Consider the following 27,722-nt stretch of genomic DNA (forward strand, 5'->3'; position numbering starts at 1 on the left):
ATCTATCTGTCACTATTTAATAAAACGACACAGCATCGTCTTTTTTCTTCTAAATGCACATACGGTTGTTGGACATAGACCTATTGTTTGTGGGCCAGGGGGTATTTCAAAATAACAAATATGAGAGGCTCAACACAGTAAAAGTAGGCTAATGAACAATAGGGTATTTGTTGGACAAGGCTGGTGGGCATCAGAGGTAGTGGAGGAACATTCCTACTGCAGATAAAACTGGAGCTGGCTGCTATTGCCCATACCAAATATCAAAAGAAATGTAAATATGTGAATATATATGTAAATATGTAATATATCTTTTTGGAAACGAACATGAAATACTATAGGTTATTCACAATTTAGGGAATTTTCGGATGATTATCAATTTAAGGTTTTGCTACATATTCATTTTATATAGCATAAGTTTGTGCCAGTAGGCTGATATGATAAATAGGTTTATGTTGTACATCTCCTACAAATATCCTGTCGAGGCACCGAAAACTACTATTCCCAGACTTCCTCTGTGTCTACGCGCAAGGGATTTCGTAAAAACAGGAAGGAGAACGAGGAAATAATGCTGAATGAATCATAGGGCAGGCTGGCGTCCTGCGGTTGAACACTGGACTCCGAATACATTCCCTAGCCGCCAGCTAGATGGATGACACGGGGACCCAAGACAACTCGGTTCAGTGAGAGCAGGGGTGCTTGATGCTCAATTTCCTCGTTTCATCCGAGTATTTTGTACACATATGATGGAACGGGCGATGGAGCAGTTAAATGTACAGCTGAATCGGCTGACGCGTTCTCTACGCCGCGCCAGGACTGTGGAACTCCCGGAAGGTAAAAGAGACCAAGCGAGCTCAAATCTCTTTTTTTCTCAAATGGCTGCGTAATTGAATTATTCCATAATGTGATGTTAAATGATAGGCGGACATACGAGCAAATGTTGTGTCGTTGAGACACCCTGAAAATATTTTCCTGATTACAAGATGACTATCTAAATATAGCTTAGCGATTGTCCTAACATAAATGTTTACTTACAGTAACCAATCAGGCCTAGTTTTCAATGACCACATATTATGCGCAAAGAGGAATGAATACCTCTGAAATGTGTTTAAGATGCATTTTTTATTTAGGATCACATCCAGATTGTATTGTTCATTTTCAAGCCTAAAGTGGCTTAAAATAATGTTCAAGCTGTTTCACTTGAGAAAGCCAAGGAAATGTAGGGGAATGACAAGTTATCTGTATATCTTTGAAGTCGAAGTTGTTTACAGCCGTGCGTAACTGTGAGGTACAGCCCTAACCTCTTGGTCGTCTTGTGTCATAATAACAGACAATGAGACAGCAGTATACACACTCATGCCCATGGTGATGGCTGACCAACACAGGTATGTCAGAAAAGAAGTGTGCTGTCCAGCTGTGATAAGATCATAACAGTCTACCTCCTCATTCTCAGTCAGTAATGTTTTTGATGTCATGTTGGGTGTTATAATACCACTAGCTGAAAAAGGAAACGGGGTGTATTCCAAGTGTGTGGTTTAAGTGACTAAGCCAGGTACGTTGACTCAGAGTAGCCTAGTGAACATCCCTAGAGAAGAGCCCGATTGCTTTGTTTTCATTGGATAATGAGGCCATAGTAGAGCTTTCCCATGATTAGTTCTGTTGCTTACTCTGAGTTAACTGATGCGGTTAGACGCTAAATCATGGAATATCTCCCAGATCTGTCAGTGTGAAAAACAAAAAACAAAAGTATTGTTTGACAAGGCAAAGGGCTGGTGACGTACTTCATTTATTTATGTTTGCCTCTATGTTTAATAATAACCATCTGTGAAAACCTGGTTCTCAAAAGTTCACTCTGAATTCTTTCTAATTTCATTACTAAGATCAGTAGCTGAACTACTCTTGAATTCTAAGTTTGATGTCAACTATGCCTTTGGTCGAGTGAAGAGAAGTCTCCTTCATATTGCTGCCAAGTAAGCTTTTTGATTGTTCACACTCCACCAAGGCTTTCATGTCTTATGGTCTGGCTTAGTAAACAGAGGATTGTCAAGAAAAATATTGCAACGTACTCTGTTGTTGTTGGTTTGTCTCTGCTCATTTCTTAATGGTGACATCATCAGACTTGGGTGGGAAATGGTCATGTGGATTATGTTCTCTTTCTTTCTTTATTCCTGAAGTGATCCCTTCATTATCATTCCTTTATTTAGCAGATGAAATTTACACAACAGTACCCAAAACCACTAAAAGTGATATTAATTGGAATTGGAAATGTATTTATTTAAAACTGGGACAATGCACAAATAAACATTAATCTTGTGATACAGGATAATATGTGCTTGGCCAGGTTATAGCAACAATTGCTAATTTCCACCTGTAGTCCCTGGGCAGGTATGACAATGTAAAAGTAACAATTTTAATTAATAGCCCCCACAGTGTCCCCGTAAATTATTTTGCTGTTGCTTATTAGCAAGAGTGCTTGTGGGGGATTGGGGTTGTGATTAGGGTTGTATTATCCTGTGTGTTTTTCTTTGGCAGTTGTGGATCAGTGGAGTGCCTGGTTCTGCTGCTGAAGAGAGGTGCCAATCCAAACTATCAGGATATATCTGGCTGCACCCCCCTCCATCTGGCTGCCAGGAATGGGTAAGCTCTCAGGGATACTCACGTTCAGTAATTTAGTCGGATGGTTTTGCTTTTAAGCCAGACATTCTCAACCTTTTTGGGTGCTAAGACACACCAAAGGTGAAACGAAAGCGCCAAGGCACATCAACATATGGTTACTGATTATGATGAATTTTACACACGTTATTATAGGCCAGGGGGGTGGTCATTCTCATACATATTTCTATACATACAGTGTCCATGAGCTGACCACAAAAGAAAGCCAAGTAATGACATTCAAACACTGGGAAAGGTCAGTGTTTCCCATACATTGACTTATTTGTGGCGGCCCACCACAGTATCAACATTGACCACCACACAATGATTTTCCAGGTTGTGCTAAATTGTGCTTAAATCTGGTTAGCATCATAACCATGCTGCGCTAATTTGTTAAAAACTGTTGCATTCAAGTTAATTCTGCAAACCGACCACCACAAATATAATTTAATTCTGTGGGAAACACTGAAGGTGATTGTATTCTGTTGCTCAACAAAGGAAAGGGTGCTGTCAAAGTTGTGGGAGTCCTCAGATTGGTCAGTAGAAGACGTTTTTTTGTTGTCACTAGAGCAGGCATGTGAAAAAAGTTGTTAGGTCTTGCATCTGCAACATATCCTAACAGCCATGCTTATAAGTATAAGTAAGTATATATACTCTTTTGATCCTGTGAGGGAAATGTGGTCTGTGCATTTATCCCAAACTGTGAATGAGTGAAACACACTCAGCACACAGTGAACACACAGTGAGGTGAAGCACACACTAATCCCGGCGCAATGAGCTGCCTGCAACAACAGCGGCGCTCGGGGAGCAGTGAGGGGTTAGGTGCCTTGCTCAAGGGCACTTCAGCCGTGCCTACTGGTCGGGGTTCGAACCGGCAACCCTCCGGTTACAAGTCCGAAACGCTAACCCAGGCCACGGCTGCCCCCAAATAGGGAGGGAAAGTGAAAACTAGTGCCCCCAGTTGTTCCATTCCTATCGAAGATCAGCTCCAATGTTAAGTCCCATAGACCTAGTTTTCAAAAAAATATTATGAAGCCAGATCAGCGAAGTTATCCATCAAAAGATATTTTTCAGTGTGTAAACAGTAATACGTAATCTACTAACTGTACAAATTTCTGACTCTATTTTGCCTTCTTTTGAAACAACCAAATTGCTCCTTTCGTTTCATAAACAGACTACAACTAGAGATCATGTGACTTTACCCTTTGACGTTACTCACCATATCATGGTTTGTTTATTAGCCTGGTTGGCCTTGACACTTAACACATACTGCCAGCTCTTCATGTGAGGAGGAGCACAACACAAATTACTCTAACATAAAGGTAATTACCACGCGGTTTATTATATTTTTTCTACACAAAAATCCCATAAACTCCGCTAAACTCTAGGAACGCAACCAGTAGGGGGCAATGAGATGGTTGGTAAACTATTGTGAGGAACTTGCTTAGAAGGAGGAAGTTGTAAATCTCTGACTTCCTAAAATTATTTTAAATTAAGAAGCTGTGTCATTGATTCATTTATACCCTTCTAGCCTATTTCATGAACCTGTACAAAACCACATTGGGTTCCTCAAAAATCCACGGCCTTGGCACACCAGTGTAGAACCAGTGCTCTAAGCTTACTAATAGTACACTTTTCGCTTTTCCCTGAAACATAGAACTCCAGACCTTGGCGCTAACACCTTGCTTTTGGACGTAGGCTGGTACAGATGGCACGTCTGGTGCTTTGCATACAGCATTCTTTGCATACAGAAACTGTGCGTTTCGGCGCAGTGCCTTCTTGAGTGTTCCCAGTGCCTAGTCCCCTTTCTGATCACTCGGTAGTCTGGCCCAGCAATTTTAGACACTGAGTGAAATATGCTCCTACCCTAGAAAAGTCTGGTGCTTTTCCATATGTGTTCTGATGAAGCATAAATGTCTGACAGAGTCTTTGTAAATTATTCTACCTTGTGTCTTTTATTTGTTTTTTTTATTTACATTTTTAAATTATTTTACCTTGTGCGTTTTATGTTTTCTTTTTTTATTATGATCTTTACCTTTTAAATGATTTTTTGACTATTGTCTTTCCATGCATTATTTGCTATTATTGTTTGCTTTTGTTTATGTAAAGCACATTGAATGATCTCTGTATGAAATGCGCTATATAAATAAACTTGACTTGACTTGACTTTAACTGAAAACTTAATACTAGGTTACAAATGTACATATGCACACCAAGTGGTGCAAGCTGACATATGTTGTTATGCTTTTTATGTTTCCTGCCCATTTAAATGAAGGTTTATTTTGTCACTAGACATTTGTCCATAGACTTTGGGCTGTATTTTGCACACTGGCGCATGGCGTAAAACTCGTTTTCCACCCGGCGCCAAGTTTAATTTGGTATTTTGCACGTTTATTTTTTTAACAATGCACCCAGGGGTGTGGCAATTAACAACCTAGGGAGTGGCCTGGCGCATTGTCTAAAAATCGTAATTGTACACCTGGTCAGAAGTCTATGGCGAGTTGTTTACATGTTATTTTAAGAGCGCATTGTCAACAGTCATATTGGCAGGTGCACGCACCATCCTTCTATCATTCATGAACGCACACCAGCGCACGTCCATGCAAAACATTACAAATTGCACGATTACAATGGGAAACATAATTAGAATAAAGATATTACGAAATACTGTACATCTCATGATGAGTAGTTATTCACCATCATTTGCAAATTGGTAATGGCGGTTAAAAGTGATTTGGGGAGAGGCGAGAGACACGTATGGAGCACAGCTGAAGACGCACTGTCACGAGATATAAGCAACTCCTCTGCAGGATAAATGTTTTTTATTCAGTCATTTGAGCAATATTAGGGTAAGTGGTGCTTTTTCCAGCCTATGTTTTCGATGGTAACCCATTGTCAGTCAATAGTCAAAGTAACTGCATATAACTGTCTTGTCGTTGACTGACACCATGGTGAAGTTAGTTTCACTCTGACAATGAGTTCAAATAATAGAGGAGTGCAAATGTGTGAGGACTATGCTAGGTTTTAGTAAAGCATGGTTTAGTGGAATGACTATTCCATACGGTCTCGCCAGCAGCCTCCTTCAAATGTGCCGTTGAATGTCAAAATACCGATGCATTTATTTGACATCGCACTTTGCGCCGTTAAAGGGAATGACGGATGTCATTCTCATTGGTTTAAATGATGTTACGCCCCAAACACACCCATATGACTGATTAAAAAACCTAGCAACACCTTGTTGCACCATGCGCTCGACGTTTGATAACAAAACCCCTCGCAATGTGGACTGGACATCCTAGTAAATTTGAATAAGCCTTTGACGAGTGACGATGCGCTTTTGACTGTCATGATAGGGCCCTTTGCCTTTTATTATTCCACTAGACATGGTCAGGCACTGCCACCTACAGACCTCTTTATCCATTACAGTGTATTCACATGTATTGATCTGGCAGAGACTGTTACCTAAAGTGCATTCCAAGTGATGTTGAAATCAAGCCAAGTCATGTAACCAAAAGGTTGCTCTTAGCCAGATTAGTTCTGGTGTAAGAACCAGGTCTAGGTTTGGTGGAATTTGCCATTTCACGAGACATAAAGCCAAAGCAAAGGTCCAACGTTTGGCAAATTTGAAGGACAAAATGGTACAATGATTAGTTCCATTAAGTCCCATTGACATATACGGCAACCAGTGACAAGACACCGTGTAACGTAAGTGTAATTCAGTGATTTCAGGCAAAATAACCACTGGCGACGTGAGATGTTGCACGTCTAAGTTAAAATAATTTCAACTCTTGAGGTGATGAGCAAGGAGCAAATCACTGCATGTGAACGGGGCTTAAGCTACATTTTGACTCATTGAAACAGTTTTGATATAGAATGTGATTTCGGCCCTGTCCTGTATATGGCCGCTGCCGTTCCTGTCCTGTAGAGATTCCCCATTTTGTCAGTCATGTCATCTGTTTTCCCCCTCAGACAGAAGAAATGTATGGGAAGGCTGCTGGAATACAACGCAGATGTCAACATTTGCAACAATGAGGGACTGACAGCTGTGAGTTTTATCCTTGTGTAACGGAGGCGAACTCATAGAGCTGTGACTAATGCCTACTATAGCTTTCATGGATTACGGCAGTTGTTTGTTGCTTTAAATTGCATATAACCAGTGATGACAAAAACATAATAATGACCGCAAACACATGGCAGTTTCCCCCCAAACCTATGGGCATAATGTTTCCCTCTGTGTTACACTTCTCACCATCCTGCACCAGATCCATTGGCTGGCTGTGAATGGCCGCACTGAGTTACTGCACGACCTGGTGCAGCACGTTACCAACGTGGACGTGGAGGACGCCATGGGCCAGACTGCTCTGCACGTGGCCTGCCAGAACGGACACAAGACGGTAAGTAATCACACCATCCTCTTTCAACAGACACGCTTCCTCATCACAGGAACCGGACACAGGACTGTAGATCTCACCAAACCAATGTAGCTACATACAAAGCTATATGCAGTAGGCAATGGCCAGGAATGTTTTGGTTCTTGAAAAATTATAGAAAAAGGAATAACGCCATCGTTTTGGTAGCTGAGGTTAATCAGTTTGCTGTGTGTAAATGAAGTTATGTCACCGTAATGGATGGGTACTAAAGTGAGCCAAATTGAAGTGAAAACATTAGAGGCTAATTTTCACTGTCTGCTGTTAATGGAAAGATGGATTTGAGTGGAAGCTGAAGTTTTTGATGATGCTGATGATGACCCTCTTTTGCCTGTCTCTTTTGTAGACCGTGCTTTGCTTGCTGGACAGTGGTGCAGACATCAACAGGCCCAATGTCTCTGGAGCGACGCCGCTCTACTTTGCTTGCAGGTAATTGGTCACCATCATGCCGCCACCACTGCAGCTATCATCATCAACCTTCATGCAGAGGATGCGGCCTTTTTATAAGGAATGAGACAGATCAGGACCATATGAGGACCAGACGAGGATCAGCTTAGGGCCATATGAGAACCAGATCAGGGCCATTATGAGAACCAGATCAGGGCCATATGAGGACCAGCTCAGGGCCATATGATGACCAGCTCAGATGAGAACCAGTTCAGGACCAGTTCAGGACCAGATGAGGCCCAGATGAGGTCCAGCTCAGGGCTAGTCTAGTGTAGTCTAGTAGTATTCTAGTAGTCTAGAGAAGATCAGTGTGTGAGGGTCATTTCAGTCAGCTGTCTAAAGGAGATGAAGGCAGTTTATGTTTCAGAGCCTTGCAAATATGGATTCCTATGCTGCACATATTGATGCCATAGTTGCGGTGTTGTGTGGCTGAGGTGTTAATCGTAACCGTAACTGAGTCTTTGTCTGCCATGCGTTTCCTCTCTTCTCTTGAGCAGTCACGGCCAGAGGGACACTGCCCAGATTCTGCTCTCCAGAGGGGCCAAGTATCTAGCAGACAAGAATGGGGTCACGCCACTGGACCTGTGTGTGCAGGTTAGATGCGTATGGACACACACACACACACACAGACATGCATACAATGACAACTGGCATACAACATGCAAACATACATTCACACAAAAGTGTACAGACGCACTCTAGATGTGTTTTCTCACTTTTATGCCCTTTTGTTTGAATTGTCTACTCTTAAGAAAATGGGGTAACACTCATGACACATGAACCCTAACCCTAACCCTAACTCTAACTCTAACTCTAACCCTAACCCTAAACCTAACCCTAACCCTAACCCTAACTCTAATCCTAACCCTAATTTATGACAAAAAACCAAATGACACTTAATAACAGAAGCGTTATGTCATAAACGTCATGTCACTCTTATGTCGATACTGTCAAGTAAAGTGTAACCGAAAATGGTGATAAAAGGCTACGCCACGCTCTGGACTCTGCAGTGCACCATGGCAGGATATTTCTTTACACCTGATCCCCTGGAGTCTAAATGATTCATGTATTAAAGTAAAAGCTCTAATATTAAACAAGTGGTTCCAGCCCATGATAAGCTGCATTGGAAGCGGTTGTAATATACTTTGCTGTCATACACCTGTGATGGCCATTACATCTAACTGCAGCATACCAAAACTGTGCTGCTACTTCTATTTGTTGCTTGGCAACCCTTGTCAGCAAAGAACTACATTGCGTTGTGGAAGAATGATGACAAATTATTGTGCTTTCATTGCTGTTTGTTTATTTTATGAAACCTTGTCATATCCTCCTAATACACCACACACACACACACACACACACACACACACACACACACACACACACACACATACACACAGACACACACTGCACATAAATACTCTGAATACTCAAATCTGCAGTCCTACAGTTCCATTTGTGTTGTCCTTCGCGTTCCTTCCTGTAGGGTGGCTATGGAGAGACCTGTGAGATTCTCATTCAGCACCACGGCAGGCTCTTCCAGACCCTCATCCAGATGACTCAGAACGACGAGCTCAAAGAGAGCATGGTACGCCCCTCTTCTTCTGCTAAACATTCTGCTAAAATTAAACACCAAAATTACAGGGTTGCTTTTTTTAGTGTATTTGTGCATGCATATAGTGCAACTGGAAAGTTTTCCGACCCTTTTAAGTTTTCCACATTTTGCTTTGTTTCAGACTCATCTTAAACTGGATTCAATAATTTTTTTCCCTCATCAATCTGCACACAATGCCCAACAAAAGCAGGTGTTTGGAGTCTTTTGTAAATGTATAAAAAATAAAAGACTGAAATATTTAATTTACATAAGTATTCAGACCTTTTAATTTAGGCACAGGTGGACTCCAATCAAGTTGTAGAAGCATCTCAAGGACCATTGATAAAAGTAGGATGCACAATAGCTCAATTACAAGTATCTTGTAAATGGAATATTTCAGTCTTTTTTTTATTTTTTTATAAATTTACAAAACACTCCAAACACCTGTTTTTGTGTGGAGTGTGGGAGTATTGTGTGTAGATTGATGAGAACAAAAATGAATTGAATCCATTTTAAGATGAATCTGAAACATAACAAAATGTGGAAAACTTGAAAGTGTCTGAAAACTTTCCAGTTGCACTGTACATGTGTTTCAGGGCAGGAGGACTGTGTATTATCATGAATATTAATTGTGTGTGTTTATGTGTTTTGTTTTTGTGTGTGCAGCTCAGGCAGGTTCTGGAACACGTCTCGCAGCAGAGTGACTCTCATTACCAGCGCATTCTTACCAGTCTGGCTGAGGTTGCCACCACCAATGGACACAAGCTTCTCAGGTACACACACACACACACACACACACACACACACACACACATACCTCACACTGCTTCCTCACACACATACCTCACACTGCTTCCTCACACACAAACTCACCTCCCTTAATACACACACAAACAATTTCAGAGTTTGCAGTGGTAGCCAAACAAACAGGCAATAATAATGCACCCTCACATACACAAATATGCACATAACACGCATATAACATTTCTAGTTCTTACAATATCCTTCTCTCTCTTCAACATCTTCCCTTAATATCCCCTTAAAAGTTTGTCCAGTAGCTACGAAGCTCAGATGAAGAGCCTTCTACGCATCGTCCGCATCTTCTGTCACGTGTTCCGCCTTGGCCCATCCTCGCCCAGCAACGGCAACGACATGGGCTACAACGGCAACAAGACACCCCGCAGCCAGGTCTTCAAGGTCAGCAGGCACCAGAGCGTTCAAATGTGGAGGGCGGACGCCATCAGAGTAAACAAACACACATCGCCCGACGCTTTACCCCTTCCGCTCTTTACTGCTGCGCTGTTCTACACACATGCACACACACATGCACACACACATGCAGACACACACACATGCAGGCACACACAAATGCAGACACACACATATGCAGACACACACACACGCACCACACACACATGCACACACGTGCACACATACACACACCACATACATGCAAACACACTCTCACACACACACACACACACACACACACACACACACACACACACACACACACACACACACACACACACACACACACACACACACACACACATAACAAGCATTAAGTATTCATAAGTTACTTTTAGGTATACTTAAAATAAAAAGTGTGGGCTTTTTTTTAGAAACTTTTTGGTTGCGCTGCCTGACATTTTTTGGGTGTTGAAATTGCAAATACAGTCTAAAAATGTACTAAAATACCTGTACATAGACTTGTTTAAACACAGTCTTTTATTTTAGTGTGTAAACAATCGTAAAAAACTGTAAAAACTCAAGGCTCTAATATATGGTAGCCTACCACAGAAAAAGAATCTGACTAGAACCGCTTCAGAATCTCTACTCGGTTCCACTCAGTGGAGGTCAATCATCTGTTCTCTACTTATCCATGCCCCTGTGGGTTTATATATAAATGCTTAATCGCTTTGACATTGAAACCTGCAAAGAAACCCATGCATTAGGCCTTCAGTAGCACACAGCAGTCTCCACCATGCAAATAAAAGGGACGTGGGTATGCATATGCGAGGGAACAGCCTTACAAAGGCTATGGATAGGCTGCTGATGGTGAAGGCCATTGCGGGGGCAACTGCTCCTCTTATCCCTGCCCTTGGTTTTGAGGGTTTTGTAATAGACTTTCCTCTCCTCATTCCTCTCCTGGCTCTGGGTCAGTAAAGGGGGCTGTGCTTGTCCTTTGCTTAGCGTGTCCACCAGGGGGTGTTAGAGGATAGCCGGCCATCTCCTATTTATGAGGCTGAGAGATACATAGATACTGTATGCACTTTCCCTCCCTCCCCTTCTCTTTAGCAGTGGGGGGACAGCAGACCTTAATACACATCTGTGTGGACACATACAATCTTCGAGTAATGGATATGAGGAGCAGATATGAAACATGCACATTTAGGTGCGGCTCAGCTGATCTGAGACCACTCACTCAAAGATGAAAAAGTGGAGAAATGAAAGAGAAGCTCTGACCTGCGTGGTGTAGATTTGCACAGTGACATACTATTGAGGATAACATCCCAGAAAATAGGAAGAATGTGGCGTTTTGCCTTTCAGAAGTAATCTCTTTGAATATCTATATGTGTCACAGAGACATGCGTAGTCTGACACACACACACACACACACACACACACACACACACACACACACACACAGTAATACCTGTGAAGAATGATGCCCCCCGTGTGCCGGTGCTGTGAGCTAGAACGGCTAATCATTTGAGGTGGAGTGGCGGGGCTGCTGGTGAAAGGTGGGATTTGGGGCTGGCGTGGAGCCCTAAGCCCTGGGGAGCGGAGCGCCAGCTGAGCATGTCCCGGTCTCCACAATGGTCCACAGCGCTCCACAGCCCTCACCGGCCATCTGGGGCATGGAGTTAGCCACAAGGTCAAAAGAGGGATTTTAAAGTCTCACTCCCTCCTACCAACTCTTGTTCTTTTACATGTCTTTCTTTCTTTCTTTCTTTCTTTCTTTCTTTTGTTCTTTCTTTCTTTCTATCTCATCACACATCCCACCTACATACCTCCTCTGGCTTCATCTCTATTTTGCATCATGCATCTTTATATATTTTCTACATGACTTATAAATGTTCTATTTTACATGTGTCTATTGTATTATCCCTTCTCTCTCTCTCCTCCTCTTTTCATCCCACCTGTCACCTCCTCTGTTCCTCTTTTCTCAACCCCCCTCTCTTCCTCTGTCTCTCTTTCTCTCTTCATCTCTCTATCCCTCTTCCTCCCTCTCTCTCTCTTCCTCCCTCTGTCTCTTTCTCTCTCTCCCCTCTCCATCCCTCTCTCTCTTCCTCCCTCTGTCTCTCTCTCTCCCCCCCTCTCCCTCTCTATCCCTCTCTCTCTCTCTCTATCCCTCTCTCTCTCTCTCTCTCTCTCTCTCTCTATCCCTCTCTCTCTCTCTCTCTCTCTCCCCCTCTCTCTCTTACAGCCCCTGGAGTTGCTGTGGCACTCTCTGGACGAGTGGCTAGTGCTCATCTCCACCGAGCTGGAGCGGACGCAACGTGACCCTTCTTCCTCGTCCGGCACGTCTGACATCGCCTCCCTCCTGAGGAAGCAGCACGAGGTCGAGCCTCGCCCCTCCTCCCCCCCTTTCCTCCCGTCCTCCTCCTCCTCCCCCTCTGCCTCCCCTTCCCTCATGTCCTCCTCCCCAGCTTTCTCCCCACCACCCTCCGTCGCCGTGGAAACGGCTGAATCACCTGCGCTGATGTCCCTCCCCCCGTCGCTGGACGCCGAGTCGGTGGGAGTGAAGCCGGCGGACATGTGCGCAGACGGCCAGGATGTCATCGCCATGACGGCCAACCGCCTCAGCGCCGTCATCCAGGCCTTCTACATGTGCTGCTCCTGTCAGATGCCCCAAGGGTGAGCAACGCGACCTCTGACCTCACTCTGACCCTCCTGACCCTCCTCAATCACACACCTGATTCCCCTGAATAATGCATACAGAACACTCCGGAACAGACAGGCTGACAGAGCATGATCACAGTAAACCAAGTTCATGGTCGTGTCCAAGGCTAGTCAGATTAAATCGTCATCATGTTCCCTGCCACTCACACACTGTGATATCATCATATCTGTTCGTTACACAGCCACACAGTCACAACTGGTATCAAGACAATAATGCTAATCCCTTTCATAAAAGGTAGTCCCGACATCATGCGTGGCGTAGCCTTGTGTAGCCGAGGTAGTCCTGGCATCATGCGTGGTGTAGCCTTGTGTAGCCGAGGTAGTCCTGGCATCATGCGTGGTGTTGCCCTGTGTAGCCGAGGTATTCCTGGCATCATGCATGGTGTTGCCAAGGTAGTCCTGGTATTATATGTGGTGTAGCGGAGGTCCTCCTGGCATCATGCCTGGTGTTGTTCTGTGTTGCCGAGGTAGACTTGGCATCATGCATAGTGTTGCTTTCTCCACAGAAGCACTGTGTTGCATTCTAGTGTTGCAGAGGATTAGAACTACTCCGAGAACAGCTTGATGCTGTTTTTTACTTTATCAAGGAAAACTACAAATCTGCCCAGAAAGGATTATTAGAACACCCCCCATGTTGCCTTTGTGTGGGTTTCGCCACAGGGAAAGAGAGGCTAACATTGCCTCTTAGAGAGAGGAGATGGTCTGCACACTGTATATGGGCTCCAAGAAATACTTTATTTATTCTTAAAAGGCAACGTTTTGATCTCAACAGATCTTCATCAGGCAAATTAGAACTTGCCTCTTGCCATGCTGTGGGGAGCTGCCTCCAGTCTGGTTTTCAGTGTATGCACAACAGCAGGCTGTGGCTCTGGGATCTCTAGAGACCATTTCAGTTGTTATAGGCAGTTTCTAGAGAGTTCCATTATCAGCATCATAGTTGTTCCCACAAGGCTTCCGTTTTAACATTCCATATGTTATCTTAATGAAGCGGAAGTAGTTTGGGAACAAAATAGAACATTCAAGCATTGTTTTTGTTTTTCTTGTTGAAAGGGTCTATAGGCACTATATGAACTAAATCAGATTAAATTGCGATAGGGTCTGGTATAGTAACGCATGTGGCCCAGGTCCGACTGAGCTCGCGGTCCTGATCTGGGCATCCACGCCAAAATACCCCTCCCAACCCCACAACAGGACCAGGGCAGACAAACAAGCTCGTAATGCCTGCTCGTTTTCTTCTTCGTAAGACACCCCCGAAACCTTCCAATTATGTGTAATTAGATCATTAAACCAATACTTAATTAACAAGGAGTAGAATGGCTCATATTGGCAAGTTGAAGTTGGATGTCTTTCTCTTGGCCTCCATCCCTCTCTCTGTCTCTCTCTGTCTGTCTCTCTCTCTGTCTCTCTCTCTTTCTCTCACTCTCTCTTTTCTATTTCTCAGGCTTGTTTTTCATGAGGACCTCAGAAACATAGTTGCTCTCCCATTGGAAAAGTGTTTAGGATTAGAAGGAGAATGACACAGTGGCCGTTGGCTGAGGTGTCTCTGTACAGCCTTGCTTCCCTGGTTGTTTTCCTCCTACCTTTTCAGTGAAATAATAATCTGTCCTCTCCTTGTTGTTTTGTATTGTGTATGTGTGTGTGTGTGTGTGTGTGTGTGTGTCTGTCTCAGGATGACCTCGCCACGCTTCATAGAGTTTGTGTGTCGACATGATGAGGTTTTGAAGTGTTTTGTAACCAGGTAAGCTCACAGTGTCTAAGTGATGTGAGATGATAAGCTGCTTTAATGTGTGATTTGCTCAGAAACAGTCTCACTTCATTTTGGCAGCCCATTTTTCAAAACTGTTTCCTTTTGTAGGAATCCCAAGATCATTTTTAACCATTTCCACTTCCTGTTAGAATGTCCAGAGCTCATGTCCCGCTTCATGCACATCATCAAAGGCCAGGTAAGGTGTTAGACACATGTGCGCGCACACACACACACACACACAAACACTCCACTCCTGTTCTCTCTCTTTCTCTTTCTCTCACACTCATTATCTCTCTCTTTCTAACTCTCTCTCTCACACACACACACCCACACACCTCTACATCAACACACTTACTGTTGCATACACGCGCACACACACACGCGCTCTCGCACGCACACACACTTTGCCTCTTCACCACCCTGAGCCAGGTTTACATCAGGTCTCTGTCAGACTCTCCTGTCTTTTTCTCTCATACCCTCTCTCTGTCTGTCTATCTCTCTCTCTCCTCCAACCCTCTATAAATAACGCTCACTATCCTGAAGCAGCTCTTTGTCACACTGGTGTGTGTGTCTGTGTGTGTGTGTGTGTGTGTGTGTGTGTGTGTGTGTCTGTGTCTGTGTCTGTGTGTGTGTGTGTGTGTGTGTGTCTGTGTCTGTGTCTGTGTCTGTGTCTGTGTCTGTGTCTGTGTCTGTGTCTGTGTCTGTGTCTGTGTCTGTGTCTGTGTCTGTGTCTGTGTCTGTGTCTGTGTCTGTGTCTGTGTCTGTGTATGAGCATCGTCACTGGGGTCTCGTGCTAAAGTGACTTTGAAATGCCCGTGCCCGGCAGCCGCCAGCTCTTAACGGGGGCCCGTTACGGCGCTGACAACACTTGTCTTAAGTCCCGTTTATATGGCCGCATAAACTTCACGAGTCCCCGCTTCCAGTGCTCAGCGCTGCCTCTGCACTATGGACTCCCTCCCTCCCTCCCTCTCTCTCTCTCTCTCTCTCTCTCTCTCTCTCTCTCTCTCTCTCTCTCTCTCTCTCTCTCTCTCTCTCTCTCTCTCTCTCTCTCTCTCTCTCTCTCTCTCTCTCTCTCTCTCTCCCTCTCCCTCTCTCTCTCCCTCCCATTCATCCTCGCGCTGCCTGCACTCCGAGCCTCGTTAGCTTCGGATTACGGTCCGCCTGGGAATGCGGCGCAGTTTTAATTACAGATCGTTTTTTTAACCTGCTGCCGATTCCATCTTCTGATCTGCCTTTCTGTGTGCGTCGCCAAGCTACCCCCCCCCCCCCCCCAACACTCCATTCCACCCCTGGGGAAAAAGGGTTCCTCTTGCGCAGATTAAATTCTCCCTCTTTTCTTCCCCACGTGTTCTTTTCCCTCCTTCCTTCAAGAACAAAGCCATTCAAGTATTATGCAAATGGCTGCCGGCTGCCATATCACTTCTATCTCTCCCGCTGTCTCCCCCACTCCTCCTCTCTCCTACCCCCTCCCCTTCCCTACCCCTTCTCGCTCTCTTTCCCTTCTTCTCTCTATTTTTCTGTCTACCCACCCTCCCTCTCTCACTTGCATTGTCTCTTTCTATCTTCTCTCTTTATCTCTGTATCACTCTTTCTGTCTCCAGCTCTCCTCTCTCTCTCTCTCTCACTCTCTCTTTGTTTTCAGCTCAGCTATCAGCCGGTAATTCACCTTTTGTACTGAGGAGTTTTAAGAGCGTACTTGCACACCTATGGCATCCGTGCCGTACCCGAGTACGTTTGCACCCCAAAGTCCGATTCGTTTGACCAGTGTGATCGCTCCGTACTGTACCCGGCACCCGGGCACGGTACGCTTATCTGTGGCCGAGTCCGCTTGAGGAGGTGGACTCGGGCGCGGTACGGTTGGGTTTCTGATCGCGCTTATGCAAAGATTCTACAGCACAGCAGTTCAACCATGCCTGGGTACAGTTTGATAATATGCAGTGTGAGTGCGGACCAAGAACAGGAGAGAACCGTACTCCGGCACGGTACAAGTGAACCATGCCCAGTGTGAGTACGCCTTAAGAAGTCAGACAGTTAGTAGAACTCCACCTCCAGCTCAAGCAGAGATGCAGCACCAGGTACCACAGGCCTGGCTGCACTGAATCACATGTGACTGATGCTCTCTCTCTCTGGGCTTCTCCCTGGCAGCCCTTTAAGGACCGCTGCGAGTGGTTCTATGAGCACCTGCTGGCTGGGCAGCCGGACTCGGATATGGTGCACCGGCCGGTCAACGAGAATGACATCCTGCTGATTCACAGAGGTAGGACCCCTGAGCCAGGAGCGCAAGGCTGTAGCCTGAACCGTCTGCCCGTCAAAATGGCAAGGAGTAGATGTTCATCTGTTGCCTGGTTGCAAGAAAATACATTGTGATGTAATGTTTGAAATTTACACGCATAAATATTTAGATACTTTAAATGTTTAAAATACTACGCAACTCGTGCTTATGGGAATGCATGCATCATTTCAAGCTACTCATTATTCAGTAATGTCATTACTCAACTGTGTTTTGGGAAGACTCATCTGAAGCTAGTACACACACACACACTAACACACACACACACACACCAACACACAGACACACACACACACACAGAAATACACACACACACACACACACACCAACACACAGTCATGGGTTCTTAAGACTGTTAAGAGTTCTTAACAGTACTGCAGATAGTCCCACAGTCACCAATTCATTTTTTCAATCTTTCATTGGTATGTGTAAAAAAATGTAAATGTAAATCAGGTTTCTTGGCCAAGTATACTAGCTTATACAAGGAATTTGGTCTCTGCATTTATCCCATCCGTGAATTAGTGAACACACAGAACACACAGTGAGGTGAAGCACACACTAACCCGGAGCAGTGAGCTGCCTTGCTACAGCGGCGCTCGGGGAGCAGTGAGGGGTTAGGTACCTTGCTCAAGGGCACTTCAGCCGTTCCTACTGGTCAGGGATCGAACCGGCAACCCTCCAGTTACAAGCCCGAAGCCCTAACCAGTAGGCCACAATGCCGTGCATGCAGTGCATGCATGTGATGCAGTGCATAGAGGTATCCCTCTGGTTGTGTCCTATAGGAGGCTAAGCCCTGCAGAAATACCCTCTGGTTACTGAACTGCAGGCACTTCACACTGCTGTCTTTTTCAGAGCAGGCGTGCCATCTAAGACGTACTCCTCTAAGACACACTCTCGTCAAGCTTTTTAATGCTTTGAGATGTTGTATTCCTACGCTTGAAGTTATGCACCTGTTCTAATTTGCATGGTCTAATTTGCATGTTTATCGTCTTATCATCGCATTTGGTAATGATGTTTGTCATAATTGCACCTGTTGGCACCATTGTTTGTATTTCTGTTTTCGCAGAATCGTGCCACAATCCAAATGATCATACAGATAAGAAAAGCAAAACTGCACCGAGACTGACTCTCTCTCCTCCTCCCATCCCTCTTTCTCCCATCCCTCTCCTCCTCTCATCCCTCTCTCCTCCCATTCCTCTCTTCCTCCCATCCATTTCTTTCTCCCATTACTCTCTCCTCCCAGAATCCATCTTCCGCAGCAGCTGTGAGGTGGTGTTCAAGTCCAACAACGAGAAGCTGAAGCAGGGCATCGCCGTGCGTTTCCATGGCGAGGAGGGAATGGTGGGTGTGTTTATGGGGCATTAGCGCTCATGGTGGCACTCAGCTCGTCGCCCGCCCGCTGTTCGCCGCTCTCGCCACTCTCACTGCCTAAAAGCTTTTTATGTCTGCGCCAGTAGTGTTTCAGGACGGCACTTTAGGTGTGTGTGTGTGTGTGTGTGTGTGTGTGTGTGTGTGTGTGTGTGTGTGTGTGTGTGTGTGTGTGTGTGTGTGTGTGTGTGTGTGTGTGTGCGCGCCTGTGTCTACATGTGCGTGTGTGTATGTTTCTCTTTGAAACCTTTGTGTTCAATCGGCACTTGTGTGCACTAGTGGTGTGGCCTTCAGTCTGCATAGCCTCAGGTTTTAATAGCCTTTAGCTCTCTTTTGTGATTGCTATTCTCTTACGTATTCAGTATATTGCCATTTGGGTTTAGTGTGTTTCACAAATATATGCGCATGCGTGTGTGTGCGCGTGTGTGTGCGCGCATGTGTGCACATGTGTGTTTGCATAGACCTGTGTGTGTGTGTGTAGATGTGTGTTAAATGTGTGTGTGTGTGTGTGTGTGTAGACGTGTGTTAAATGTGTGTGTGTGTAGACGTGTGTTAAATGTGTGTGTGTAGACGTGTGTTAAATGTCTGTGTGTTTTCTGTTTGTTGTTCAGGGCCAGGGCGTGGTGCGGGAGTGGTTTGATATTCTGTCCAATGAGATCATCAATCCAGACTATGCCCTCTTCACCCAGTCTGCAGATGGTGAGAAACAACATAACAAACAGAAGTAGCTGTGTGCGTGTGTGTGTGTGTGCGTGTGTGCGTGTGTGCGTGTGTGTGTGTGTGTGTGCGTGTGTGCGTGTGTGCGTGTGTGTGTGCGTGTGTGTGTGTTATTGAGTTTTGTTGGGTGTTCAAGTGGTGTACCCTTGATTCTAAATCTTTCTATTGACTTGAATGTGCGATTCTTGAACTTGACTTGACAATTGACTTGAATTACAATTCTTGGCGGCTCTTAAGATCACTGAAGATTTCATTCAATTCCATTTCAGTCAGGAAGTAAGTAAGCATGGGCGTCCATGATGTGTGGTCTTTTTTAAAACCCTGAGAGAGCTCTTAAATAGAACTGTGGAAAATAGAACTGTACTTTGGACCCTTTACACCTGCGGGACATAGAATCCTAGGAACATAGGAATTACCCCAATGTGACACAACATGACAATGTGTATTCTCTTGTGCTCTTCGTCTCTCTCTCTCTCTCTCTCTCTCTCTCTCTCTCTCTTTCTCTCTCTCTCTCTCTCTCCCTCTCTCCCTCTTTTGCCCACTTTCTCCCCCTCTTCCACTACCTCTCTCTCTCTGTGTGTGTGTGCGTGTGCACTTATGCTTATACTTGTATATTTCAGGGACAACATTTCAGCCCAACAGTAACTCCTCTGTGAATCCAGACCATCTTAACTACTTCCGTTTCGCTGGTCAGATTTTGGGTCTGGCTCTCTACCACCGTCAACTAGTCAATATCTACTTTACCCGTTCCTTCTACAAGCACATACTAGGTACACACACACACACTTAGAGACATATGCACATGCAATATGTTGCCCACCAATGTACCCTACACACAAACACACAGACACACACACACACATACACATACATAAACACACCACAGACATGTACACTTCAACTTAACTTAAATCACTCATCTTCCACAGGCATCCCAGTGAACTACCAGGACGTGTCCTCCATCGACCCGGAGTACGGCAAGAACCTCCAGTGGATCCTGGACAACGACATCAGTGACCTGGGCCTGGAGCTGACCTTCTCTGTGGAGACGGATGTGTTCGGGGCCATGGAGGAGGTGCCACTCAAACCAGGCGGCACCACCATCCAGGTCACCCAGGACAACAAGGTTGGTGGCCCAGTCAGAACTCCTAAGCTCAGGAGAGTGCCATCTAAACCAGAGAACTGATTAATCGGTTATGCTGTTTGTTTTATTTCCTGGCGGAGGGAGGTTTTCGACTTTCTGTTGTTGTTGTCGAGTTGTTGACTTGTTGGATCAAAGTTGTTTTTCCAAAATTTGTAGCCACCGTGTTTGTGGGTGGAACAATTATTTTTTTTATAGTCTTTTTAAGGCCCCTCCCTACTAGATTCCATGGAACTGGCTGGTCAAATTATGTTTCACATATTTATGGGTATTTGATAAATACAGCCTTGGACCATGTTTTGGTTAGCATCTTGGCAGGCAGTAAAAGCTGTGTTACAGATTTGTGGGAGTTTTAATAAGTACTGCCCAGCTGATTCTGAAATCTGGCCTTCTGTGCAGCCCTCTTGGAAATAGCCAGAAGTGAGGAGCTGTGTTGTGTTATTACACTTAAGCAGTAGAGGGCAGTGTTTCCTAAGGCACAAGCTGGTTGCCTCTGTTTAGGCTGGGATTTAGCTCTTTGCTCACTTTCTCGCTTGTAAGTGCCTGCAGTGTGTGTGTGTGTGTGTGTGTGTGTGTGAGTGAGAGAGAAATGGCTTTTTTTACTGTTGCACGTGTGCACATGTATGTGCGTGCGTGTGTGTGTGTGAGTGCGTGTTCACATGTGTGTGTGTGTGTGTGCGCGTGTGTGTGCACGCTTTCCCTGGGCCAGGCGGAGTATGTCCAGCTGGTGACAGAGCTGAGGATGACCCGAGCCATCCAGCCCCAGATCAACGCCTTCCTACAGGGCTTCCACACCTTCATCCCCCCCTCCCTCGTTCAGCTGTTCGATGAGTATGAACTGGTCAGTGCTGCTCTCCCTCTATTTCTGCCTGTCCATCTCTCTCTCTCTCTCTCCTCTCCTTGATCCCTTCCTCTTACACACTCTCTTGACATTTAATTATGTACTTTATGCTTTTGTTTGTTTTTGTTTATGTAAAGCACATTGAATTGTCTCTGTGTATGAAATACGCTATATAAATAAACTAGCTTTGCCTTGCCTCTTTCTCTGCAGTCCATCCCTCTCACACACTCTTTATGTCTCTTTTTCTCTGCTCTCTCTCTATCTCTCTCTTTAGTTCTTATGGCTCTATCCATTTGTATTGGAAATCCCCCGCCCGAGTTGGAAAATGTAAATCTCCCAGCTATCTCATGAAATTTCACTGAAACACACCCCCTTTTGGTCGTTATTTCAACAGTCCACCTCGGGGCTCCTGAGAGTGCACCGAGCTTAACGTACGAGTTGACAGACAAAGACGGCTGCGCCCATAATTGCTGAAGTTGAGATGTATTTTCTTTGTATTTGTACTACGTTGGTCGATTTAATGCTCGTACACACTTGATTACATTACTGCTTTAATCCGGTCACCAAATGCACTACCGAGACAGCTGCTTCCCTGGTGGCGTCCATGTTCTTTCTTACAAAGACAAACTGGAACGCTAAAGTGGTACAAGCCAGGCAATTACGTCACGTTCGCGCGTACAACTCGGGCGGTACGATACAAATGGATAGAGCCATTAGTCCTGACACCATTCGGATGCCCTTTTGAGGCCTTTGTACTCATTCCATCTTTGTTCCTGATCCCTGATCCTTTTCCCCTTGATTTCCATACGGACTACATGTACTAAACACAGACTGTGTGACTCCTCATGTATGGAGAGTGTTTACAGCAAGCCTGTGTTTCCTCTGTAACTTCTCTATGAATGGATGTGTGTGTGTGTGTGTGTGTGTGTGTGTGTGTGTGTGTGTGTGTGTGTGTGTGTGTGTGTGTGTGTGTGTGTGTGTGTGTGTGTGTGTGTGTGTGTGTGTGTGTGTGTGTGTGTGTGTGTGTGTGTGTGTGTGTGTGTGTGTGTGTGTGTGTGTGTGTGTGTGTGTGTGTGCGTGTGCATATGCTTTTTTGTTTATTTTTGTATGTGCTTATAGTGTTATAGTATAGCGTTTCCACACTGTGTTTTGACGTGCGTGTGTGTGTGTGCGTGTATGTGTGCGCGCGTGCGTGCGTGCGTGCGCCTCTGTGTGTGTGTGTGTGTGTAGGAGCTGCTTCTCTCCGGGATGCCAGAGATCGATGTAATGGACTGGACCAGGAACACGGAGTACACCAGTGGCTATGACCTGCAAGAGCCTGTTATCCAGGTGAGTGAGTGAGTCAGTGGAACTGCCCCCTGGCTGTCTGACCGACCTGCGTCAGCAGCCGTCTCTGCCTCCACTCACCCCAGAGCCCGGTCAGCGGCCGCCTCCCATGTCTGCTCCACCTGCTCCGCCTGCACCAGAGAGCGTTCTTAGAAACGTGCCAAGCATATGTCTGGTGATCCCTAACTGGACCCAGCATTTCTGTGTGTGGGGTTTAGTCTAATCTTAGACACATCTGGTGGAATGCGCTACCAGTTCCTACTAGACAAGGGACATCCATCTTCAAAAAACTCCTGAAGACCCTGCTTTTCAGAGAATATCTCCTCTCGTAGCACCATGTACAACTAGCCCTCTTAATTCTAGCTCTTATCACCTGACAAGAACTGACACTTAACTGTTAAAAACAGCACTCACCGATGCACTTTTCTTTTCTACCTTTTAAAGGTGCTCTAAGCGATGCTGGGCAACGTCACTTCTGTTGACTTTCAAACAAAACAGAGAGCTAGCTCGCTACTTCCTCCCCCTTCCTCCCGTGCTGCTCCAGTGCAATTGAAACTCTCCTAAACGCGCATCTCTTCTGTGATTTGCTGGAACAGTTTGTTATGTTTTTATGGGCTAGGTTTGCCCAGGTTGTTTTTGTTGCCGTTTTTGGAGCCTGGGCTGTCCACAGAGATCGCGTTTTTTTATATTGTATTCAGGACACAGACAGCTAGCGGATGGTTAGGTGATGTTTGTAGTAAGTGACATAAAATGTTTTAGCCTAAAAAATGCGTGGCATCGCTTAGAGCACCTTCAAAATGTTTTAAATTGCTTTTAGAATTGTTGGGAGAATTGCTTTATAAAGTTTTAAACTGTTTATCGTGTTGTAAGTCGCTTTGGCTAAAAAGCGTAAGCCAAATGTAACGTAATGTAATGTAATGATGCCTAACAGGACCCAGCATTCTTGTGTGTGGGCTTTAGTCTAATCTTAGACACATGCCAGCACATGTCTGGTGATACCTAACTTTCTTTAATGAAAAGCTACTCCATTTTGTTACTGTATCAAACCATCAGCTCAGGCACTCTGGGATCCTACTCCTGGTGTTGTCCTTACTCAGTGTTTGTTTTAGTAGCTGTCGCCCAATGGAAATGAATGGCAATCGTTTAACTGAGTGGAAATTCATCATGGACATGAACTTTGGTCCCTCGATCTGCTTATGTTTATCCGTGTAGTCATTTCTTAGTTAGATACTCACAGTAATCATGCATTGTTTATTTGACACTGTTTTGACATGGGGAACTCTGTGGGATGTGTTTATGCGGCTTTTTGTTGGTCTTGCGTAGAGTTCTCAACGGGCCTAAAAATTACAACCCGACCCGACCCGGCCCGTGGCTTTTAAAGCCCGGACCCGATGTAACCCGACACATCAACATGAATTATCTGCCCGAACCCGGCCCGCGGCCCGACGTAAAACATAGGCTACGTTTTGACTGTTAAACCCTGACTTTATTTAGGTGAAGATTCAACACATTAGCGTGACAATTTACTTAAAACTGTGATTTTCTCCTCTTCTGGCGTATCGTGACGGAAGAACCATGCCAACTTTGGATGCGGTTATCTTAGCGCTACTTTTTGCAATAGGCCTACCCTCGATATACATATCGTTGGAAAGCTTAGTTCATGGCCGTTCATGTGAGCACAATAACTTCATTTTGTAAATTTTACCAAAGCGACTGGTTTCGCCTTGCAGGGTCACATATTTAATCAGCACCTTGCATTTTGAGCATTGCACATAACCTGCAGAATTTTCATCAGAATCCAGCACCACTCCAAACACTTTCCAGACCTCTGATTTCCCCACTCCTGTAGTAGCGACGGTGAATTCACCTGCGGCAAGTTCAGCCTACTTTTCACCAACTCCATCTTCTTCTCCAGGCTAAAGGCGTGCACGCAGTGTCTGCCCCTGCCCCTCTCCATGATGCATGTTGCACGCAGCAGCAGACTTGCTTTACGGTGAACAGCTGCGATGATTAATAAATGTTTTTTTTTCACTGAGCAGAAAAGATTAAGCCCGAGGTCCGACCCGACCCGAGTCATTTGCTTATATTTTCGACCCGAACCCGGCCCGAACCTGCGGGTCCCGTCGGGTTTGTCGGGCCGACCCGACCCGTTGAGAACTCTAGTCTTGCGTGCTTTGACGTGGTGTCTGTCCTTGCAGTGGTTTTGGGAGGCGGTGGAAAACTTCACCCAGGAGGAGAGAGTGCTCCTGCTGCAGTTTGTGACTGGCAGGTAAACAGTCTTTTCTCCGTCTTCTGTCTGTCTGTGTCATATGCTCATAGACGTAATAGCTCTTCTAATGAGAATCTCACTCTGAATCACCACACTATTTGTATTCACCACCACCATGTTAGACATCAATCATTTATTTTCCTATTTTTTTTTTCTCTCTCTCTCCCTCCCTCTTTTCTGTGCTGCCTCTCAGCTCCAGGGTTCCCCATGGAGGCTTTGCATATCTCATGGGAGGGAGCGGTTTACAGAAGTTCACCATCGCTGCTGTGCCCTACACCCAGAATCTCCTGCCTACCTCTAGCACCTGGTGAGCTCTGTTGATGCGTGCGTGTGTGCACACACACACAGACACACACACACACACACACGAACGAACGAATGCCGAGATACTCACCTGGATAAATTATTAATACTCAAATCCACTTGTATTCCAACACACATATAGATAATGGTTGTCCTAGACACACACAATAGAAACACAGGCACCACACACATCCGCTCTTTCATGCACACACAAACATGTATACACACACAATGCTGAATAAAGGACAAACACTAGAGGGCAGTATGGCTCCACTCAGAGGGAACATATAGGCACGCAGAACGCAGAACCGCTCTCAGGATGTTTCCAAGTCCACCCGTCCGTGGAATATTCTGTCAATGTTCTACAATGAGGAGGAGCGGGTGAAAGCGGCTCGGATGAGTTACATGCCTTAAGAGTTAGAGAATGTTCCGCAAATGCAGCCTCTGATGACACTCACACACACAACACGTACACACACACGACCCATGTGTGTATGCAGTGCACTTGTCTTTCTCTGACCGCTGCTCCTCCTGTGATGTCCACAGCATCAACATGCTGAAACTTCCAGAATACCCCAGCAAGGAAGTGCTGCGCGACCGGCTGCTGGTGGCCCTGCACTGCGGCAGCTACGGCTACACCATGGCATAAGGATGGACCTTACGACTGCTGCCGCATCTGGGGGAGTGTGTGTGTGTGTGTGTGTGTGTGACACACAGACAATATATTGTTTGTGAATGTATGTCCGCTTGTATTCAAGAGAGTGAAGTGCAAGTTTCTGCGAGAGAAAGTGGAATTCAGTTCTTAGAGTGAGTGTGTGTGTGAGAGAGAGAGAGCGAGTATATACACTCCATCACAGGGATATTTTCTCTGCTCTCCTTCTCTGATATCCCCAGAGCCCCTTCTATGGCATTGTCTCAGGTTGTGTGTGTGTGTGTGTGTGTGTGTGGGAAACAGTATCATAGGCTGCCTAAGAGTAATAATGTAGACATAAGAGCCTATTGGCCAATCGATCAGCACTGCCGCACGGATATATTATGATCACAGGACACAATTTGCTTGTATTAAATTGTATTGTATGTGAAAAGAGTGTGAGGGAAGGATGTGAAAGGTGCGTGTGTGTGTGGAGATGTGTGGGTGTGTGTGTGTGTGTGTGTGTGTGTGTGTGTGTGTGTGTCTGTGTAGGGAATAAGTCAGTATTTAGCCCTCTCTTAGCCACCTTGTCAAGCTGCTAAATTCAAGTGACATTAGTTTAAAGTTTCCTAAAACTGTTAGTAGAGATCTCAGAAAATAGTGTCTGATGGAGGAGAATATCAGGGCCAGATTTTATTCCAAGCTGAGCTCCCACACGGGTGTGTGTGTGTGTGTGTGTGTGTGTGTGTGTGTGTGTGTGTGTGTGTGTGTGTGTGTGTGTGTGTGTGTGTGTGTGTGTGTGTGTGTGTGTGTGTGTGTGTGTGTGTGTGTGTGTGTGTGTGTGTGTGTGTGTGTGTGTGTGTGTGTGTGTGTGTGTGTGTGTGTGTGTGTGTGTGTAATGTGACATAATCATCCGAGGGCTGGGTTGTGTCGTGGTTGCTGTGTGCTCTGCAGGGTGAGCCGCCAGTCTCCGCGGAGGGCCTGATCTTGATTAATGGTTCAGAGTCTCTGGCTGTGTCGACTCATCAATCTGCTTCAGTTTCTCAGACAATTATATATTTTTTAGCCGTCATAGGATACCTCACTCCCCAGAGGTTCATCATGTAATCTTATTATTTAATTCTGTAAAGTCTTTGTCTTTTATTATGGTATGGATGTAAAAAGTGCATACTTGTATTTATGGCTTGATGGTCAGAAGTTGATCGGCAGTGCCAAAACAAATCTTTAATGCCACTCCTCTTGCAATATCCTATGCTGATGTATTTTTTTTAAAGGGAATTATACATATATGCTTTGAATGTAAGGATCCATATCCATTTTGACCTTGTTATGATATTTGAAATGTATATATATAATTATACATCTGTTTGTATTTTGTATAATTTATCAGTATTGTTTCAGATAGTACTGCTGATTTGCCTTTGTAAACCAGTGCCCATGTTTATTGTATATGAACCTTTATAGATTTTTTTGTCGAGGATTACTGAAACATTAAAGATGTATTTTAGCAATTGTGTGCATGTTTTTTTGAGACATTTTGTATGTATTTATGTTTTTACACACACACACACACACACACAAAGCATTATGCTCAGTGTGAGGAGCATATGATTCCCAGCTGACCATATGCGTTTCCTGCAGGTGGTTTGCTTGTTCATGGGGGCTTGCATCTGGCTTACTCTCCCCCGACAACATTTGACCCCACATGACCTCTCACCTCAAGTGCTCATCGCCCTCCGCTAACCATGTGCCCCCAACCTGGGCCAAGATCCCACTTAGCGCTTACACCAACACCTTCCATCCACCCACCCACCCGTCAGCCAGCCAGCCACGGCCTCCATCTCTCTCCATGGCAACACTCTCTCACACGTAGCATCACCTGATTGCTATGGCAACGTCGGCGAGCCAAATTACAGCCCGTTCTCCCATGGCAACGCAGCATCCAGAACAAAATGCGCCCGGCGTGAATCCGGCCCTGGGCACAGAAGGGAGCTCATGTGAAGTTAGCAGATGTCGCCATGACAGCCACTGCCAAGACAAAGAGCAGCAGAGGCAGGAATGTG

General features: G+C 45.2%; 1 protein-coding gene across 2 annotated transcripts; it reads left to right on the top strand.

Moving 5' to 3' along the window:
* The first annotated feature begins 582 nt into the window (after window positions 1–582).
* Window positions 583–27,162, top strand: hace1 (HECT domain and ankyrin repeat containing E3 ubiquitin protein ligase 1). Of its 2 annotated transcripts, none has more exons than XM_076280574.1 (24): window positions 583–831; window positions 1,328–1,382; window positions 1,878–1,967; window positions 2,530–2,634; window positions 6,619–6,694; window positions 6,912–7,043; window positions 7,423–7,505; window positions 8,021–8,117; window positions 9,010–9,111; window positions 9,784–9,890; window positions 10,164–10,362; window positions 12,551–12,981; window positions 14,696–14,764; window positions 14,882–14,969; window positions 16,919–17,030; window positions 18,307–18,404; window positions 19,043–19,130; window positions 19,769–19,918; window positions 20,078–20,274; window positions 20,999–21,130; window positions 22,361–22,459; window positions 24,655–24,725; window positions 24,919–25,032; window positions 25,575–27,162. In XM_076280574.1, exons 1-24 carry the CDS (start codon window positions 741–743, stop codon window positions 25,675–25,677), a joined length of 2,889 nt encoding a protein of 962 aa, XP_076136689.1. In that variant the 5' UTR covers window positions 583–740; the 3' UTR covers window positions 25,678–27,162. The 2 variants fall into 2 exon arrangements, with proteins under 2 accessions (XP_076136689.1, XP_076136690.1); XM_076280575.1 differs by having other exon boundaries at window positions 10,164–10,314.
* The last annotated feature ends 560 nt before the right edge of the window (window positions 27,163–27,722 follow it).

The sequence above is a fragment of the Alosa pseudoharengus genome, unplaced genomic scaffold, assembly GCF_046254945.1.
Source record: "Alosa pseudoharengus isolate Yale_2024_CS ecotype anadromous, Long Island Sound unplaced genomic scaffold, YU_APseudo_1.1 YU_APseudo_1.1_scf_12, whole genome shotgun sequence".
Taxonomy (NCBI): Eukaryota; Metazoa; Chordata; class Actinopteri; order Clupeiformes; family Clupeidae; genus Alosa; species Alosa pseudoharengus.